We start from the raw sequence: 18,068 nt of genomic DNA on the forward strand, positions 1-18,068 counted from the left end.
CCTGTCAGTAAGACACAGGTGCTAGGCCATGGGTTTAATTCTTGGCTGGCTTCCTTCCATCCTGTCTTCCTTCTCACCTTTTGGGACTATCAGCCTTATAAGTGTTAGGTCGTAGTTCTGATTCCCATCCAGGGGCAAACTTTATCCCCAACAGACGAGGTTCGTTCTCAGAACAAATGGCTTTCTCTAAACCTGTCAGTAAGACATTCGAAAATCCTTGTACTAATGATTACAAAAAACCACCTTACCTTACCTACATTATTTGAATGAATATATGAAACCAAGTGAGGCTCTTTATGAGGTACAAGGAATTGAAAATGTCTACAATATTTTATCCCAAATCTCTTGTTAACAAAAGTTATTTTTTCCCTTATGTGATAGTGATAGAGATTCTAGGTATCGGTTGTACCAATGATTACAAAAAACCACCTTACCTTACCTACATTATTTGAATGAATATAAAAATCCTTGTACCAATGATTACAAAAAACCACCTTACCTTACCTACATTATTTGAATAAAAATATGAAACCAAGTGAGGCTTTTTATGAGGTACAAATATTTAGAAAATTGTTACTAAGTTCATTCATCTAAATTTCAAAAGTACTTACATAGGTAGTTACAAGATTTTTTTTTTATATATATATAGGTCTTCTATCTGTTGCACCAATGATTACAAAAAACCACCTTACCTTACCTACATTATTTGAATCAAAATATGAAACCAAGTGAGGCTCTTTATGAGGTACAAATATTTAGAAAATTGTTACTAAGTTCATTCATCTAAATTTCAAAAGTACTTACATAGGTAGTTACAAGATTTTTTTTTTATATATATATAGGTCTTCTATCTGTTGCACCAATGATTACAAAAAACCACCTTACCTTACCTACATTATTTGAATGAAAATATGAAACCAAGTGAGGCTCTTTATGAGGTGCTACAGATTGTCACAGAGGGAACAGTAACTGCCCAAGGTCTTAAATATTTTTCCCTAAAATGTAATTTATTACCTATGAAATATATAAGACCTTGTTTAGACTGCAAGAGGTAAGGGACTTTTCAGTCCTATGCTGGTAGTATAAACAAAATATTCTATCTATTCTATTTATCGTCCCGAAAGAGAAGAGGAGAGAAGAAGATATTATAGAAGAAAGCCAGCTGTTCCGAGAACGAACCTTATCCGTGTAGGATAAAATCCATCCCGGGCGGGAATCGAACCCGCGACATAATAACTGCCCAAGGTCTTAAATATTTTTCCCTAAAATGTAATGTTATTACCTGTCAAATATATAAGACCTTGTTTAGACTGCGAGAGTAAAGGGATTTTTCAGTCCTATGCTGGTAGTATAAACAAGGTATTCCATTCTATTATTGTCCCTAAAGAGAAGAGGAGAGAAGAAGACATTATAGAAGAAAGCCAGCTGTTCCGAGAACGAACCTTATCCGTGTAGGATAAAATCCATCCCGGGCGGGAATCGAACCCGCGACATACACTTCGTAATGCTGTGATATCCACAAGAAATTGTGAAGAAGCTCGCTCTGCTTTGCCACAAAGAATGCGCGATTCCATTTGATTTGATGCTTATGGTGCTTCCCCATTTAAAAAACATCATCAGTCATACGCAGCACATCACTCGCTGACATATCCCGTGTTCTCTTTATGAATTGGGCAATCTCCAGGCGATACTGACAGATGAACTCCATGTTTGCCGGGACGGTAAACAGGGAGGCGAACTTATCGAGCGCCCTGGGCTACCTAGGCTGGTGATGGGCCTTTTTTTTCAAGAGTTTTGATAGAGGGAACTGAAACTGCTAAGGTCTCATCGTTCCGAAATCGAAGAGGGAACTATTTCTTCTATGGGGAAAGTAATAAGTATAGGGTGGACTCACCTCTGACATTTTCGAATCGTGTCCATCACCTCCGGGTTTTTCTTCAACATGAGTCGCGTCACCTTCAACCCCACTATGGAATTCAATGCGGACAGTGCCTGCGCGAAGTCCACCCTGTTGAGAGTCAGACTCTCCTTGATTGAATTTTCCAGAGCGAGCAGTGAGCACTCGGTGCGTAGGTCGTCGTATTTAGACATGGGGATAGTCGGCGCCGGTGCTTTCTCAATTTGAACTGGCGGGGAAGCTGGGCGGGCGGTGCTGGTGTGTTGAGGAGTGGTGGATGCTGGAGGAAAAGAATACTAGTATTTTATTATGTGACTTTTAGCTAAATCCCCTTTAAGGATGTGCTATTCATTCTTTTTTTTTTTTTTTATTGAACGTTATTTACAGAGGGAAACTATAACAATCAGAGTCCTTGTCCCTTATATTCATTTCTAATTTTCAGATTCAACCAAGGAGATATGAATTTTCAACTTCAACACCCTGACTGCCAAAGCATATTCTATGGTGATTACTGATTACAGTGATTACCCATAGAAACCCATGTATTAAAACATCTCTCTTACCATGGGAGACAGATTCTTTGATTCTTGGTATTTTTTAATAAATAGGTAAAAAAAAAAAAAAAAAAAAAAAAAAAAAAAAAAGCCTCCCGCGTGCAAGGCGAGCGCAGTGTTCACTACGCCCTAGGAGCTGACTTCCGTTTCTACATAGCTAGGTAAATCATTTAGCTACTTCTGGTTCGAAGGGCCTCTAATCCATCCCTGACTCCCTCTCCTCCCCCTCTAACCTGCCCAATAAATACCTCATCATCTTTCACAATCCTTCTCGACACAAAGCCGCCCCGGTATCCCGTCACCTCTAATCACATTCCAAAAGGTATTAAATCAGAAAATGAAGAACTACTCTCTAGTTGCGTTCGAAACGACCCAAGGTGTACTAATGAGAGACACTTTTTTTTCTTTTCTTTTTTTTTTAAGAGGTTTGACAGAGGGAACTGTACGAGTAAGTGCTATGGTCTTATCGTCCCGAAATCGAAGACAGAAGGAAGACAGGATAGGAGAAAGCCAGCCGTTCCGAGAACGAACAACACCCAACAGGACAAAATCCGCCCCTGGCGGGAATTGAACCCGCGGCCTAGCGCTTACAAGGCAGACGCACTACCAACTAAGCTAACTAGGCTGGCATATTAGAGACACTTTTAAAACACATATTAAATTATTGCAAACAAAAATTAAGTAAAACCATGTAAAAAGAATCAGAATGCCGGCCTAGTTAACTTGGTGGACAGCTCACTAGAGCGGAGGGTATAAGCTCACTGCCTTGAAGCTAACTAGGCTGGCATATTAGAGACACTTTTAAAACACATATTAAATTATTGCAAACAAAAATTAAGTAGGTAAAACCATGTAAAAAGAATCAGAATGCCGGCCTAGTTAACTTGGTGGACAGCTCACTAGAGCGGAGGGTATAAGCTCACTGCCTTGTACATGCTAGGTCGCGGGTTCGATTTCTGCCCGGGCGGACTTTATCCTAAACAGATAAGGTTCGTTCTCGGAACGGCTGGCTTTCTCTTGTCCTGTCTTCCTTCTCTTTTCGCTTTCGGGACGGTAAGACCTTAGCAGTTACAGTTCCCTCTATCAAACTTCAAGAAGAAGAAGAAGAAGAAGAAGAAGAAGAAGAAGAAGAAGAAGAAGAAGAAGAAGAAGGAGGAGGAGGAGGAGATGCTAGGTCCTGGGCTCGATTTCCGCCCGGGCGACTTATTTATCCTAAACAGATAAGGTTCGTTCTCGGAACGGCTGGCTTTCTCTTGTCCTGTTTTCCTTCTCTTTTCGCTTTCGGGACGTTAAGACCTTAGCAGTTACAGTTCCCTCTATCAAACTTCAAGAAGAAGAAGAAGAAGAAGAAGGAGAAGAAGAAGAAGAAGAAGAAGAAGAAGAAGAAGAAGAAGAAGAAGAAGAAGAAAAAAATAAGTAAAACTATGTAAAAAGAATCAGAATGTAAAAAGAATCAGAAAAAAAAAGAAGAAAAAAAAAAATGTCTGTGCAACTGGTTTGTCAAAGTCCGTTCTGTACGCAACTAGTCCGCAGCCAAATCAAAGAGAGATGCACCCATAAACTTCTACTCTCTATTAGATAGAATAGAATAGAATATATGTATTAGGTTAATTTATTACCCGTACAGGTGTATCTCAAGGTCACACACCTGAGAATTTCAGTACCAAATATTCTATAAAGGACCCAACCCGGTCTTATGGTCTCCGAAGGTTGTTGGGATTTTTTTCTTCTTCTTCTTCTTCTTCTTCTTCTTCTTCTTCTTCTTCTCCTCCTCCTTCTTCTTATTCTTTCTGTGGCGTCTATCGAAGGACTTATCGTCCCGAAAGCGAAGAGGAACGGAAGACAAAATAGAGAAAGCCAGTCGTTCCTAGAAAGAACCTTACCTAATAATTTACCCTACTAGGTACGTTAGGTAGGTAGGTAGATCAATGATCTATAAATCAGAGAACAGCTCGAATTTTTCTCCGTGTCTATGTCGGTAAGTCGACTGGCCACAGTGTAGACTCTGCTTTAGGCTAAAAACAGGGTGTCAGCCTAGATAGCTTGGTTGGTAGCGCGTTTGCCCTATAAGCGCCAGGCCGAGGGTTCGATTCCCGCCCCGGGCGGATTTTATCCCGATGGGAAAATGTTCGTTCTCGGAACGGCTGGCTTTCTCCTATCCTGTCTCCCGTTACAACGGTGAGATCTCCGTTGTATAACGTGTTTCAATCGATGTCGATTGACCATAACGTAGACGTTAGAGTATAGATAGATTTTAAACTCTGCTTTAGAGATTAGAGCCAACGATAAAGACAATAATATTACCACCCATGTTAAAAGTTGTTTTACCACCTACATCTTAACATTCCAATCCTGGCATTCTTATAAGAGATTACTGAACTTTTAATCGGGTTTTATCTTTTCACGTAGGTACATTACATCTTCATTTCAGCACGAACATTGTCTTTATTTCTATTTGCCTGTAGGGCATTTTTTATTTCGCTGAATCTTTCTTTTTTTTCAAGAGGTTTGATAGAGGGAACTGTAACAACAATGGACTAATACAGGTATTCTCGTTTCGAAATGGAAGAGAGAGTCAGGACGGGATTGGAGAAAGCCAGCCGTTCTGAGAACGAACGTACCTTATCTGTGTAGGATAAAGTTTATTATTATTTTTTTTTTAAAGAGGTTTGACAGAGGGAATTGTAACTGCTATGGTCTTATCGTCCCGAAATCAAAGAGAGAAGGAAGACAGGATAGGAGAAAGCCAGCCGTTCCGAGAACGAACATTATCCCGTCAGGATATCGATAAAATCCGCCCCGGGCGGGAATCGAACCGGCGGCCTAGCGCTTACAAGGCAGACGCTCTACCAACTAAGCTAACTAGGCTGGCTGATAAAGTTTGCTCCGGGCGGAAATTGAAACCGCCCCGCCGGAGCTTTTTTTCTAAGCTTGAGTGGGGCTAAGATAATATATCAGCACGCGATTGCCAAAATGTTTACTTATCCGGATACCAACCTTGCTCACCGTTGCTTAACTTCAGTGATCGATCGGAAACTGGTGTATTCAACGTGCTATCGGCTATCATCAATGGATTCCAACAGCCGGAGAAGAAAATCTGGTGTGAACATCACACGACTTTCCTCATCCTATTGAATTATGCTTATTTAGAAAATTGTTACTAAATTCATTCATCTAAACTTCAAAAGTACATAGGTAGTTACAAGATTTTTTGTTTTCTAGGTCTTCTATCTGTTGCACCAATGATTACAAAAAACCACATTACCTTACCTACATTATTTGAATGAAAATATGAAACTAAGTGAGGCTCTTTATGAGGTGCTACAGATTCTCACAGAGGGAACAGTAACTGCCAAAGGTCTTAAATATTTTCCCCTAAAATGTAATTTATTACTGAAATATATTGTTTAGACCTTGTTTAGACTGTGAGAGTGTGAGAGTAAAGGGACTTTTCAGTCCTATGCTGGTAGTATAAACAAGGTATTCTATTCTATTATTCTCTCGATAGAGAAGAGGAGAGAAGAAGACATTATAGAAGAAAGCCAGCTGTTCCGAGAACGAACCTTACCGGTGTAGGATAAAATCCATCCCAGGCGGGAATCGAACCCGCGACATAGCGCTAACTAGGCTGGCATTTTTAGTTTTATACGACTCTACTATTTGTTGTACCAATGATTACAAAAAACCACCTTACCTTACCTACATTATTTGAGAGAAAATATGAAACCAAGTGAGGCTCTTTATGAGGTACAACAGGTTACTCAGCTTAATTAGTATGAAAGATAGCGCGCCTTACTTGTAAGCGCTAGGTCGCGGGTTCAATTCCCGCTCAGCCGAACTGTATCCTAAACAGCAAAGATTGGGTATTGTCAGTATTGTCAGTTTCTCCAGTATTGTCAGTCTCTCTTCGCTTTCGGGACGATAAGACCTCGGGAGTTACAGTTTCCTCTATTAAACCTCTAAAGGTGTGTCCTTTAGGCCGTCGATCGGAACAAATGGCTTTCTCCAAACCTGTCAGTAAGACATTCAAAAATCCTTGTACCAATGATTACAAAAAACCACCTTGCCTTACCTACATTATTTGAATGAAAATATGAAACTAAGTGAGGCTCTTTATGAGGTACAAGGAATTGAAAATGTCTACAATATTTTAGGAAGTTATTTTTTCCCTTGTGTGATAGTGATAGAGATTCTAGGTATCGGTTGTACCAATGATTACAAAAAACCACCTTACCTTACCTACATTATTTGAATAAAAATAGCAATTTCAATTTAGTAGCATTAGCCATAGACAGCCTGGTTTGCTTGGAAGGTAGTGCACTTGGTTGGTAGAGCGCCTGTCTTGCAACCGCTTGGTTACGGGTTCGATTCCCGCCCAGGCCGAAATTTATTCCAAACAGATGATGTTTGATCTCGGAACGGTTGGCTTTCTACTATCGGAAAGGCTGTCTTACTTTTCTCAGGACGACAAGATCTTCGTTCTCCGTTACCGTCCCTTCCATCAAACTTCACCAAGTCCATTATGACGGGTTTTTTTTTTCTCTCAAGTCCCGAAATGAAAGAGAGAAGGGACAGGACAGGAGAAACTGAGAACGAACATTATTCGTCCCGGGCGGGAACCGGAACCCGCGGCCTAGCGCTTACAAGGCAGATGCGCTACCAACTAAACTACCTAGGTTGGTGATGGGCCTTTTTTTTCAAGAGTTTTGATAGAGGGAACTGAAACTTCTTATCGTCCCGAAATCGAAGAGGGAACTATTTCTTCTATGGGAAAATATAGGGTGGACTCACCTCTGACATTTTCGAATCGTGTCCATCACCTCCGGGTTTTTCTTCAACATAAGTCGCGTCACCTTCAACCCCACTATGGAATTCAATGCGGACAGTGCCTGCGCGAAGTCCACCCTGTTGAGAGTCAGACTCTCCTTGATTGAATTTTCCAGAGCGAGCAGTGAGCACTCGGTGCGTAGGTCGTCGTATTTAGACATGGGGATAGTCGGCGCCGGTGCTTTCTCAATTTGAACTGGCGGGGAAGCTGGGCGGGCGGTGCTGGTGTGTTGAGGAGTGGTGGATGCTGGAGGAAAAGAATGCTAGTATTTTATTATGTGACTTTCAGCTAAATCCCCTTTGGGGAGGTGCTATTCTGTGACTTTCAGCTAAATCCCCTTTGGGGAGGTGCTATTCATTTCTAATTTTCAGATTCAACCAAGGAGATATGAATTTTCAACTTCAACACCCTGACTGCCAAAGCATATTGCATGGTGATTACTGATTACCCATAAAAACCCATGTATTAAAACATCTCTCTTAACATGGGAGACAGATTCTTCAATTCTTGGTATTTTTTATTAAAAAAAAAAAAATTAATAAAAAAATAGTGTAGTGTAGTTATCAAGTGGGGAATGACATTTGTGAGAAGCATTTAGGCTTAACACAATTAAAATTACTCTTTTTTTTAAGGTATTTACTTAAACAAGAAAAAAACAAATACCTACTTGTGAAAATTGTCTCACCTGTTTTTCTTCTTGGCCTAGTTTTAGAACTGGATGGTTTAGGTGTATCATTGTTGGCTGGGGAATCTTCATCATCTAGATTTGGTTGGGTTTTATCACTGGAGACATCTTGTCTTTCAGAGTCTGAAAAAAAATAATTGGACTTTTAATTTAATAATAATAAAAAAAAAGGAGCTGTAACTTACTCATGGAACAAAGGTAGGTATCATCATCCCAAAATCAAAGAGACATGGAGGACAGGATAGGAGAAAGCCAGAATGAACCTTACAATACATATCTGTTTAGCATAAATAGTTCACATTTCAATCTAATTTAGGCTAATATAAATGGTATGGACATGTAAGAAGAATGGATGAGAATAGATTGCCTAAGAAATACTTCCAAATGAATATAGAAGGAACCAGAAAGCAAGGTAGACCACGACTGAGATGGAATGATCAAATCAACAAAGATATCATCAAAAGAAATCAAAATCCCAGTCTCATTGAAAACCAACAAAAATTTAATGATAGAACTTGGTGGAGAGGTTTTGTGAATAGTCGACCTGTTCCACCAAACAGAACGACTTAGGATATGTATGTATGTATGTATAATGGAACAATTTGTTCTACGCTGATAGTCTAAATGAAGCACTACTTGTACTTATAGGCTGACATATTTTATTTTTGCATGTCTGTGGAGTTGCAAATGTTTCTTCCTTTTCACTACCTTCTGCTCTTTCATTAACCACATCCTCTTCATAAGGCTCCACATTTGTCACAAAGGTAGGTATCATCATCCCAAAATCAAAGAGAGATGGAGGACAGGATAGGAGAAAGCCAGAATGAACCTTACAATACATATCTGTTTAGGATAAAGAGTTCACATTTCAATCTAATTAGGCTAATATAGTGGAACAACTTGTTCTACGCTGATAGTCTAAATAACGCACTACTTGTACTTATAGGCTGACATATTTTATTTTTGCCTGTCTGTGGAGTTGCAAATGTTTCTTCCTTTTCACTACCTTCTGCTCTTTCATTAACCACATCCTCTTCATAAGGCTCCACATTTGTCACCGTTTCCTCCTTTCTCGATCCTACACTCCTCTTCTTTTTACTTTTTGGTGTAGATTCTTCCACAGATTCATTCATCTTCTGCTTTTTTGTTTGTAGTGTAGACTCTTCAACAGAATCATCAAAGGAAATTTTCTGAACTGAACCATCCTCCATTTCATCAAGCAGGGGTCCGTTGTCATTTTCCTCCACAGATTCATTCCTCTTCTGCTTTTTCGTTTGTGGTGTAGACTCTTCAACAGAATCATCAAAGGAAATTTTCTGAACTGAACCATCCTCCATTTCATCAAGCAGGGGTCCGTTGTCATTTTCTATTTCTTCCAGGGCAAGTTGAAAGGTGTTTTTCAGGTTCTTGGATGACTGACAGATGTCTTTGAACCTCTCTTTGTTTGCTTCATAATCATGAATATCGGTAAACGCACACTGACCTATTGGACAAAAAAGAAATAAAGGTGTCAATGTCAACAAGTAGTAATCAACAATTTACTATTCAGTAGGTACATATTAGGTACAGGGAACTATGGACTAAGAGATCAATGGTTTAGGTCCAGATTTGTATAACAGCTTAGCCCAAATTTTTGGGCTGTTTGCCCCTACCTTTAAGTTCTTTTTAAAACAAAACCCAATTCCCAACTTACCGATTTGGTTAGACCCATAGAAGTACACTTCACACTTAGATTTCAATGACTTGCTCTTAGCATCCACCTTGATATTGGTAATTTTAGCCGGCCAAGGTGGATAGCATTTTGGACTGTTTGCCCCTACCTTTAAGTTCTTTTTAAAACAAAACCCAATTCCCAACTTACCGATTTGGTTAGACCCGTAGAAGTACACTTCACACTTAGATTTCAATGACTTGCTCTTAGCATCCACCTTGATATTGGTAATTTTAGCCGGCCAAGGTGGATAGCCTCTGAGCCGTGCAAACACTTTATCGTACACATGAAAATCTCGCTTCTCTGATGACCCGTACTTGTCAGAGGCTGCATTGGATTTTCTTTTCAAAGGTGCCATGACTTGGTGAGATTATTGGGACGAAATACACATAAATACACGAATTTACAAATGATTTGATGGATTGATAATGAAGTTTTCTTTGAAAGTTCACACTCTGATCAACTTTTGAGCTTTTCACTGCTTTTCTTTTCAAAAATTCAAATATTCCCGCGCACAATTTTTTTACAAACAAATGCAATGCAACGTTGCCAGTTCTACGGATTCCGTCTGTCGTGCATAATTTTATGCACAAAAAAAAAGTTTTAAAGATGAGAGCTTTTAAAATTTAAAATCGCAGAAAAGGTTATTATATTAAATTTGAATTTCCCATGTGCATTTATCTAGGTACCTGTTTCCACAGGTGCACCTATTTCTTCGAAAAATAAGACCCACATCACTTAACTTTTGCAAAGTGCGATGTTTCTTTCGGGCACGTTCGTTGCCCTGTAAATAGATCACATAAAAGTTTAAGATGAGAGCTTTTAAAATCGCAGAAAAGGTTATTAAATTTGAATTTCCCATGTGCATTTATCTAGGTACCTGTTTCCACGGGTGCACCTATTTCTTCGAAAAATAAGACCTGCATCACTTAACTTTTGCAGAGTGCGATGTTACTTTAGGGCTCGTTCGTTGCCCTGTAAATAGATCACATAATAAAAACATGAAATTAAACAAATTTTCATAGAAGTCAACACAATTTTATTCTTCTTTAGGAAACAAAACTATCGGAAAAAAAGGGTAACTCAAAAAACAATTAAAAAATATAAATTTAGGTATATAATACACAATAATACAGTCAGGTAAAATAATGCTACCTACAACAAAGAAATGAACTCTAAAAAATGCAATAGAATAATAGGAAGTAGAAGATTTACAAATATTATACAAACCATTCAATTCACTGTACATAAAATCGATTTTCAATTTTAACCAAATTTCCCCAAAACTGCCGCGGTGTCCAGATGTGTAAGTTTTTTTTTGTACCGCGGAACCGCATTTTTTTTTTTTTTTTTTTAAGGTTTTTTAAAGGGAACTGTAGAAAAAATAAATAAAAACTATAAATTTAGGTATATAATACACAATAATACAGTCAGGTAAAATAATGATACCTACAACGAAGAAATGAACTCTAAAAAATGCAATAGGATAATAGGAAGTAGAAGATTTACAAATATTATACAAACAATTCAATTCACTGTACATAAAATCAATTTTAAATTTTAACCAAATTTCCCCAAAACTGCCGCGGTGTCCAGATGTGTATTATTATTATTATTATTTTTTTTTGTACCGCGGAACCGCATTTTTTTTTTTTTTTTTAAGAGGTTTGTTTCAATCCCAGCCGAGGTATGGAATTTTATCCTCAATATAATTTGAGAATTTGACCACAATAATAGTAGTAGCCTACCCAACAATAAACTGAAGTGCGTAAAACCAACAATTGGCCCCTGGAATGTATCCGATTGCAACAATAGATATGAGGAAGTTGTGCTGACCAGAGTGAGAATCGGACATACGCGCCTGACCCACAGTTACCTCTTTACCAGATCCGTCTTGCCAATGTGGGTTACGCCTGACGCCCTGACCATCCGCCACTTGCTGGAATGTCGCTCCTACAATGTCCTACATTGATCCATCCCGTCCAGCCTTCCACAGGATCCCTTCACTGGATGATGACCGGGATTCCGTTGAGAACCTATTTGAATTCCTAAAATATATTAATGTTTACAACCTAATCTAATAAAGAAGCCAGCGCGAATGACCTTGTAGTTAAAGCGCTTTACTAAAAAAAAAAAAAATCATTGCTTTTTCGCTGTAGGTAGGTACTGGTTTTCATTACCTACTTCAACTATATTCCGTTAATGCCGACGAAGCGACTTTTCAGCAACAATCCTTGAGAAAAATACTAGAGGAGATCCAAAGATTGCAAAGAAAGGATACTTGCAGAACGAGGCATACTGTTCTAGATTAAAGATTTAAAGAAGAGTACACTTCTAGGTTTCAATCACAAAGTAGTTTGCAAAAATCTCTTGGTTTTTCTTTGCATAGCATGCTCCTCTTTGACTTAGGACACTATACCTCATTCTGTAGGTACCCTAAAAAAAGCTTGGGCGCAGAGAAGCTATGCCCAACAAACACTCAGTGACTCAGTTTACGTGACTTCATGACTTGTCGACTATTGGTTAGGTTCACGACTTGTGTTTGGTCGCTCCCGTACTCTTGCGCTGTTCATAGTCCGCGCAATACACCTCATAGAACGACTTGCCCGGGGGGATGTCAAATAGCGCGGCAAACTTCTCGCAGACGCGCTCCGCGCCAAACCGTATGAGCGCGGCCTGGATTTGCGCCACGGTGAAGTCGTCCTCGTTGGAAATGCCGCTCAGTTCGCGATGAACGTTGAACCTGGGAACAGAACATTGGGAAATAATTAGTGAATACTAAAATTTATGTAAAAAAAAAAAAAAAAAAAAAGATCTAGAAAGCGAAGAGAAAAGAAAGACAGTTGTTCCGAGAACGAACCTTAAAGGCCGAGAATCGAACGCGCGACCTAGTGCTTACAAGGCAGACGCGCTACCCTAAAAGCTAACTAGGCTGGCTTAAAAGGGTTTGAAAAGGGGTGAGAAAAAAAAACAATATACCTTTGTAATCGTCGGAACGTGTCGATCACCTCCGGATTTTTGATCAACATCTGTGAACTAATATCTAGGAACATCATTGCGTCAATACGGGACAAAGCTCGTGGGAAATTCATCTTGCTCATGGTCAAACTATCCTTGATTATCTTCTCTAACGCCAACATCTTACACTGAAAAAATAAACATTAACATTAATTAATGTTAATCTGTGAGCTAATATCTCGGAACATCATTGCATTAATACGGGATAGAGCTCGAGGGAAATTCATCTTGCTCATGGTCAAATCAAATTACATAAACCATTTCAAATTTTCAACACATTTCCCCCTATCTTAACTCCGTTAATTTTCCAAAAAGGTTAACATCTGTGGATGGGGTTAAAGGATTCTCCATTCGTGGCACAAGCTTTGCTTTCACGGATGGGTATACCATTTAGGTATATGCATTTTTTTTTTTTTTGTTTTATTGATATGCTGAATTATTAATAAATAGAAACGTAAAATTTAATTAATTTAATCCTAAGGCCTAATGGAATTGAGAAAAGTGTACACACCGAAAGGTATTAACACAATAAAAAATATTATCATAATTAAACATACCTCTATCCTTAGGTTATCATATTTCACAGCCGGGTTATTGATGAGTTCTGACTGGCGATTCTGCCATGGAGCAGAAGATGAAGAGGAGTATGGGGTGTCATATTCGAGAGGTATGGCGCCTCCTAGAGAACAGAACCAAAATAAAGTTGAGTCAAAAATATCTATTTATTTGTTACACATTTGGCAATTAGTTATCAGCCATTATTGGAGATAAAAATGATGGTAGAATATGATTCAGTAGAATAGAATAGAATATACCTTGTTTATCCTGCCAGAATGAGACTGAAAAGTCCCTTTACTCCCGCAGTCTAAACAAACTATATAGTTTTATCCACCCATAATTTGTTGATCTGAAATGTATGAAAACCAACTTCTATGTTGATCATTTTAAATTTGTTGATCGTTCTGTTAATCTGCGAGCTAATATCTCGGAACATCATTGCATTAATACGGGATAGAGCTCATGGGAAATTCATCTTGCTCATGGTCAAATCAAATTACATAAAGTTAATCTGTGAGCTAATATCTAGGAACATCATTGCATTAATACGGGATAGAGCTCGAGGGAAGTTCATCTTACTCATGGTCAAATCAAATTACATAAACCATTTCAAATTTTCAACACATTTTCCCCCTATCTTAACTCCGTTAATATTCCAAAAAGGTTAACATCTGTGGATGGGGTTAAAGGAATCCCTATTCGTGGCACAAGCTTTGCTTTCACGGATGGAGGAGTGGTTTAGGTAGGTAATTACATAAACCATTTCAAATTTTCAACACATTTTCCCCCTATCTTAACTCCGTTAATTTTCCAAAAAAAGGTTAACATCTGTGGATGGGGTTAAAAGATTCCCCATTCGTGGCACAAGCTTTGCTTTCACGGATGGGTATACCATTTAGGTAGGTATATGAATTTTTTATGTTTTATTACTTTAATTGATATATATATAGTTGTAAATCTGTCCTGGGACAGGTACCACCGTGAACTTCAACTTTTCTGATTCATGATCCTCTTCTCCATCTTTCACGATCTTGTGCTTCTTCCTTTATGTCTTGAAAAGTCTTTCCCTGCAAGATGTCGGTCAGCATTCCGAATTTCTTCCTTCCTCTTGATCTTGTTCCTTCTATTTCACCTTCCATTATTCTTCTCTGTTTTATTGATATGCTGAATTATTAATAAATAGAAACTTAAAATAAGGCCTAATAGAATTAAGAAAATTGTACACACCGAAAGGTATCAATACAATACAAAAAATATTATTATAATTAAACATACCTCTATCCTTAGGTTATCATATTTCACAGCCGGGTTATTGATGAGTTCTGACTGGCGATTCTGCCATGAAGCTGAAGATGAAGAGGAGTATGGGGTGTCATATTCGAGAGGTATGGCGCCTCCTAGCGAACAGAACCAAAATAAAGTTGAGTCAAAAATATTTATCCATTTATTACACATTTGGCAATTAGTTATCAGCCATTATTGGAGATAAAAATGATGGTAGAATATGATTCAGTAGAATAGAATAGAATAGAATATACCTTGTTTATCCTGCCAAATGAGACTGAAAAGTCCCTTTACTCCCGCAGTCTAAATAAACTATATATATAGAATTGAATAGCATAGAATTTTTTTTTCATTTTCGATATCCTGCTCAGATAGGACTGAAAACTTTTACTTTATCTGGACCTAAACACACCAGTTCCAAAAGTTACAGTAATTGTTTGGGCATTCCCAGCCCCACTCAGGCTGGGTGATATTAATGTGAAGAGACAGGAAGATTTTGATAGAAGGAACAACTGCTAGGGTTTTAGCACCCCAGGATTGAAGAGAGAAGGAAGACAGGATAGGAGAAAGCCAGCCGTTCTGAGAACAAACCTTATTCTTTCAGGATAAAATCCACCTCAGGCGGGAATCAAATGGGCCTAGCACTTGCAAGGCAGACATGTTACCAACCAAGCTAACTAGACGAGCTATAAAAACTTTTAAAACTTATTAAATTCCAGCCAAAAAAAAATGTTGATTTACCTTTTTCAATCAGTCTTTTCAAGTTCTCAAACTCTTGCACTTTGGCCTGGACCCCGGTCATATCCGTCGGTAACAAATGAGTTTATTTATCTATTACACATTTGGCAATTAGTTATCAGCCATTATTGGAGATAAAAATGATGGTAGAATATGATTCAGTAGAATAGAATTGGATAGTGTAGAATTTATTTTACATTTTCGATATCCTGCTCAGATAGGACTGAAAACTTTTACTTTATCTGGACCTAAACACACCAGTTCCAAAAGTTAAGTTACAGTAATTGTTTGGACATTCCCAGCCCCACTCAGGCTAGGTGATGTTAATGTGAAGAGACAGGAAGATTTTGATAGAAGGAACAACTGCTAGGGTCTTAGCACCCCGGGATTGAAGAGAGAAGGAAGACAGGATAGGAGAAAGCCAGCCGTTCTGAGAACAAACCTTATTCTTTCAGGATAAAATCCACCTCAGGAGTTAAGTTACAGTAATTGTTTGGGCATTCCCAGCCCCACTCAGGCTGGGTGATGTTAATGTGAAGAGACAGGAAGATTTTGATAGAAGGAACAACTGCTAGGGTCTTAGCACCCCAGGATTGAAGAGAGAAGGAAGACAGGATAGGAGAAAGCCAGCCGTTCTGAGAACAAACCTTATTCTTTCAGGATAAAATCCACCTCAGGCGGGAATCAAATGGGCCTAGCACTCGCAAGGCAGACATGTTACCAACCAAGCTAACTAGACTGGCTATAAAAACTTTTAAAACTTATTAAAGTCCAGCCAAAAAAATGTCGATTTACCTTTTTCAATCAGTCTTTTCAAGTTCTCAAACTCTTGCACTTTGGCCTGGACCCCGGTCATATCCGTCGGTAACAAATGAGGTGGCAGCTTATCCGTTGACTCAATCGGAATGAGACCATCAGGAAATTTATCAGCAAACTCAGCGGCTGCTGTGAGAGCATCCAATGGGTGTTTACCGAGAAGAGTGTCGAGTTTGTCAATGGAAGGATGTTCAACGGGGACGGCATTTGGGTTCAAGAGGGAGCCGTCTTGAAGAGTAAAGTCCTTCAAATAGAATAGAATCGAATGGGATATACGCTGTTTATACTGGCAGAAAAGTCTCTTTACTCCCACAATCTAAACAAGGCAATAGGAAAATAAAAATTCCTGACATGGGAAATTTCAAATTCCCGAGATCGTGTTCAACGGGGAAGGCATTTGGGTTCGAGAGGGAGCCGTCTTCAAGAGTAAAGTCCTTCAAATAGAATAGAATCGAATAGGATATACGCTGTTTATACTGCCAGAAAAGTCTCTTGTTTTTTTGTTTTTTTTTAAAAGATGAGTGTTTCACCGCCATTTTTATTTCGTAGCAATGAAACAACTGCTACATTGGACGCATGTGGTCTGTGTCATAGCATGCCTAATAAAGATTTCTATAAGTACTCTTTAGATAGTGTAAGTTAATTGTATTCTTCAGGAAATTGTCTGACAATTGATTTAAAAAATAATAGGTAAAAAGGACATCACTTAGCATAGAATTTGAAGTACGCAAGTATAAATCGATAAATTGAAGTAACTTCTTAAATTCTGAACTTCAATATTTATAAATGCTTGATTATGTAAAAGTTCTTACCAGACTGAGACATTTGTGTTGTTTCATGAAACACTTCTTGTTCATAATCATTTTCATCTCTCTCTCTCTTTCTTTCCTCCTATGTCCAGTCTCTCCATCCTCTTCGCCCAAACTATCTCAGCCTGCCCTCTTGTATTTTCTTGGACTACCATGCCCTTCAAATTACATGACACAGACTACTTGTGTCTAATGTAGCAGTTGTTTCATTGCTAAGAAATAAAAACGGCACAGTGGTGGAACACTCATCTTAAAAAAAAAAAAAAAATCTTACCATATCTAATTCTCCAGTATGTTGTTGGATCAGATCCTGCTCAGTTGGGGTGACTAGATGGAACGACCAGTGCCTTTCTTTGGACGGCCTCTTTTCTTGGCTACACAAGTCCACAATGAGGGGAAAAAATAGCAACAAATTAATACTTTTTAATATGTAATTGACCATTTAGTCTAGCTGATGAAAAAAAAAAAAGAAAGAAAAAAAAAAAAAGAAGTCCAATCCTGTCTGTCCATGGAAAAAGGTAAAGGAAAAGAAGAATTGACTAGTTATTCCCAACCTTGCTCCTACTTGGTGAGTGAGAAAGAACTTCTCAGTTAATGAACTCTGAGAAAGAAGCTCATTATTCCTAAATAATTCCAAACATGACCAAAATGACTGAGCCCTCATACCTTTTCTTCCTCTTTGTTTCGGCTGAGATTTGACCTCTTTGTATTTGAACAGGGATGTATCTACATCAGCATCCTCCTCTGTACTGTTACCATCTCCCGGGAAATTGACGGGATCCTGTTCATCCTGACTGTCGTAATTACCTGTGAACATTGGAGAACAGTAAGATTATGATTAGGTACTTGTGAATATCAGAGAACAGTAAACTTGTATTTTTTTGTGTGGAGAAGCAAGCACCACTCCACTATTACATTTTTTTTTTTTTTTTTTTTTTTTTTTTTTTTAATTTTTTGTCCACACTTAAAAATTTCATTGTTCCCAAGTCCACAGGCTAACGTATAAACAGTCCAAGCAAAAACAGCAAATATAAAGAAAGTAATAGTAAAAAAAGGACATCACTAAGCATCAGAGATATTGAAAGTATGCAAGGTAATAAAATCAACCACACTAGAAGTACTTCAAATCTGAACTTCAATATTGTAAATGCCTTGATACTGCTAGAAAGT

General features: G+C 38.4%; 2 protein-coding genes across 2 annotated transcripts; both read right to left on the reverse strand.

Moving 5' to 3' along the window:
• Positions 1 to 7,238: 7,238 nt before the first annotated feature.
• LOC103507207 (hepatoma-derived growth factor-like) lies at positions 7,239 to 10,167 on the reverse strand. The gene is made up of 4 exons (XM_026822127.1): positions 9,826 to 10,167; positions 8,971 to 9,447; positions 7,965 to 8,087; positions 7,239 to 7,525 (listed from the first exon to the last, which is right to left on the reverse strand). The coding sequence occupies exons 1-4, from the start codon at positions 10,031 to 10,033 to the stop codon at positions 7,239 to 7,241; spliced, it is 1,095 nt and encodes a 364-aa protein (XP_026677928.1). The 5' UTR covers positions 10,034 to 10,167.
• Positions 10,168 to 11,774: 1,607 nt separating this feature from the next.
• On the reverse strand, positions 11,775 to 17,231 carry LOC103507198. Its single transcript, XM_026822135.1, has 6 exons — positions 17,173 to 17,231; positions 16,121 to 16,333; positions 15,277 to 15,328; positions 14,527 to 14,648; positions 12,655 to 12,821; positions 11,775 to 12,418 (listed from the first exon to the last, which is right to left on the reverse strand). Exons 1-6 carry the CDS (start codon positions 17,173 to 17,175, stop codon positions 12,205 to 12,207), a joined length of 771 nt encoding a protein of 256 aa, XP_026677936.1. The 5' UTR covers positions 17,176 to 17,231; the 3' UTR covers positions 11,775 to 12,204.
• Between the last annotated feature and the right edge of the window lie 837 nt (positions 17,232 to 18,068).

This window comes from Diaphorina citri, unplaced genomic scaffold, assembly GCF_000475195.1.
Source record: "Diaphorina citri unplaced genomic scaffold, Diaci psyllid genome assembly version 1.1 scaffold296, whole genome shotgun sequence".
In the NCBI taxonomy this organism is placed as follows: domain Eukaryota; kingdom Metazoa; phylum Arthropoda; class Insecta; order Hemiptera; family Psyllidae; genus Diaphorina; species Diaphorina citri.